The sequence below is a fragment of the Cystoisospora suis genome (genome assembly GCF_002600585.1).
Source record: "Cystoisospora suis strain Wien I chromosome Unknown contig_6642, whole genome shotgun sequence".
Lineage (NCBI taxonomy): Eukaryota > Apicomplexa > Conoidasida > Eucoccidiorida > Sarcocystidae > Cystoisospora > Cystoisospora suis.
In genome coordinates, this window is record NW_027159429.1 from 1 (window position 1) to 2,649 (window position 2,649).

At 53.9% G+C, this 2,649-nt stretch overlaps 1 protein-coding gene across 1 annotated transcript; it reads right to left on the reverse strand.

Annotated features, from left to right (window-relative positions):
* Window positions 1–2,007, reverse strand: CSUI_010076 (uncharacterized protein; the record flags this gene model as incomplete). Its single annotated transcript, XM_068070182.1, has 1 exon — window positions 1–2,007. A coding segment is annotated over one exon (2,007 nt), but the record flags the coding sequence as incomplete, so codon positions are not given.
* Window positions 2,008–2,649: the final 642 nt, after the last annotated feature.

A 2,649-nucleotide genomic window follows, 5' to 3' on the forward strand; every position in this document is an offset into this window, starting at 1 on the left:
GGAACTCGCTGTCCACGAATTGAACACGTACTCCAAATGGTCCGCCTCGCCATCAGAGGAGACGTCGCTAACTTCCTCGACGCCATACTCCTTCAACGAGAATGCCTTCTCAAGTGCAGCCTTGAGTAATCCTGCAAGCTCGGGAGCACCCGATGCGACCACGGCCAGAAGCACCAGAGGAACTAGCTTGTCGGCCTTTGCACCACTCAGTAGGGGAATAAGGCTGACAAGGGGCAGAAGATCCCCACCGGATCCCTTTTTCAACAGGTCGAGGCCCTTCGGCGCGATGAGAGCCAGGAGCAACAGTTTCTTCAAGCCATCATCGCCCAAGCCCTTCAAGTCCAACCCTCCGAAACCAAACGACGGCTTCACAAGTTCTAGGGCTTTCGGCGCAACAACAGCCAGGAGCAACAATTTCTTCAAGGTTTCGTCATTCAATCCCTTGAAGTCCATATTACCGAAACCCGTAGAAGGCTTCAGTAGCGCAAGCGCTTTTGGTGCGACAAGCCCCAACAAAAGCAACTTCTTCAGACCATCATCACCTGGGACCTTCAACCCAGGAGCGCCTAGAAGCAGAGCCTTAGTCGCAAATGCTAACAGCAGCTTCGACTTCTGATCCAACAACAGATCGGCAACGGGAACAGCCAGACCAAGGGGGACCAGGACAAACTTGAAGAATGCCTTTGCCATCGCCACGCACTCTACTTTCGACCCAACCAATTCCTTAAGCTCCATGGCGAACGCAAGAATCGCCTTCATCTTCTGCTCGTCCAGATCCGACGGGCCCGGTGATACATACCCTTGCATTCTCATCTCCTCCTGAGCCCGATCAATCATGGCTGCTACTTCACCAGCAGTCCCAGAAGGGACCAGAAACTCATCTACGAACTGCTGTACGGATTCCAGCTGCTCATTGTCAGCTCCTGACCATGCACCGATCTCCCTCGCTGCTGATATCACTGCTGACCTTGCCTCCATCCCGTCAATCAGATCAGACTCGGCGACGGAGCTTGAATCGATCGACTCGGAACTCGCTGTCCACGAATTGAACACGTACTCCAAGTTGTCCTTCTCAACGAGAAGGGGCACGCCAGGCGATGCCTCTGCTCCGTAATTTCTCAGAATGAGCTGTCTCTCATCTTTAGTTTTGATGTCTCGCTCTTTTGTGTCGTTCTTTGTTCTATTCAGCTTGAGGTCCTCGGTGGGCTTCGCACCTGGCTGGTGGACACGCTCCGCAGTCTGCTCTCCATGACGATGCGTCGAGGCCGCATCTGATATCAACATCAGCGCCGCATCTCCGAAGCTGATGATCATGTTGGAGAGTTGGATGCTAAAGCTCTCGGGGAGCTTGGGTACAAGGTTGGAGGCCGTGTCCATGTCGACCATGGCTCCACTGACCTCGCGGAGAACCCCGATGAATTCGGTCACCAGTGACCTCGCGATGTTGGGATCCCTGATCGGGGATCGTGACTGGAGTCCTCTGCCCCTGAGAGAACTGGTGGCGATATCTGAAGAAAAAGAGAGAGAGGAGTGATAAAGTTGGCCATCGTAGTTAGCTCGTTGCAGTGGATAGGGCGTACCTCGACTGTGCTTTTCGGAAGGGGCGGACCGATCAGTTTGCCGATCTTGGAGCATCCGGAGAGCAGGGGCAAGCAATCCGTCGAGGATGGACTCGAGAATGGCTTCACGTTCTGTCTGGCTGGGATGCTCTTCGACCGACTGGGCGTCTTGGTGCTGAGCCAGAGGAACGAGTGGGAATACCAGAGACTCAAGTAGCATGTCCACGAACGCGCTGCTTGGCGCGTGAATTGACTGATGGATATCATCTTGATCAGAATGAATGCTGTCCAAGAGCGCAAATGCGGCGTCACCCGGTCTTCGGGCCTGCCAGGCCTGCAGTCCGTCGGCATCCACGGGGGATGATACAGTCTGGCGGAAAATGTCATTGAGTGATGCTCCGAGGAGCAGAAAGGCAGGTGCCGCAATACTTCGATAAAAAAATACCATTGTTTCAAATGTAGGCAGAAACGGTGCGATGATCAACAAACGTGCTGCCAATAACACGGACGACAAGATTATAAAATGACAAAGGGATCCAGGAGCTTCCGGGTGGTGCGATACGATGCGAGCACCTGCACTACGAGCGTCGGTGTCGTGTACTCCGCGTCAGTTTCTCGGCCGAGCACGGACGGTCGAACTGGGAAGATGATGCACGACTGTTTCTTGAAAAACTCTTTTACTGCTGACCTAGTTCCAATCTGAGCTGACTATACCTCCAGCGCCACTGCTGTGTACAGACAGCGCGAGCCCCGTCGCCGACGACTGTTAGTACACACTATCGAGCTGGGGAGGACGAACGGCCTGCCTTGAAGGCGCCTGTAGTACGTCATCAAGGAATTCACCACCTTGTATTCTGGGACAGCCAGATCAGCGAGAGAATGCTCCAGAATGCTTCTAAAACACTTCTATTTCCTGCTGTATCTCCAGTGTAGTTGATCACCTGCTCTTGCACTACTGAGGAGTGGGGCAGGGAGGGTTTTGCGAGCTTCGGCGCGACTCTTCACCCGATAAAAACAACCGGTGCGGCGGTGCAGGGACTGTTGAGCGCTGAGAGTCATTCAGTGGAGTGGATGTAAAGGCTGCCGCAAG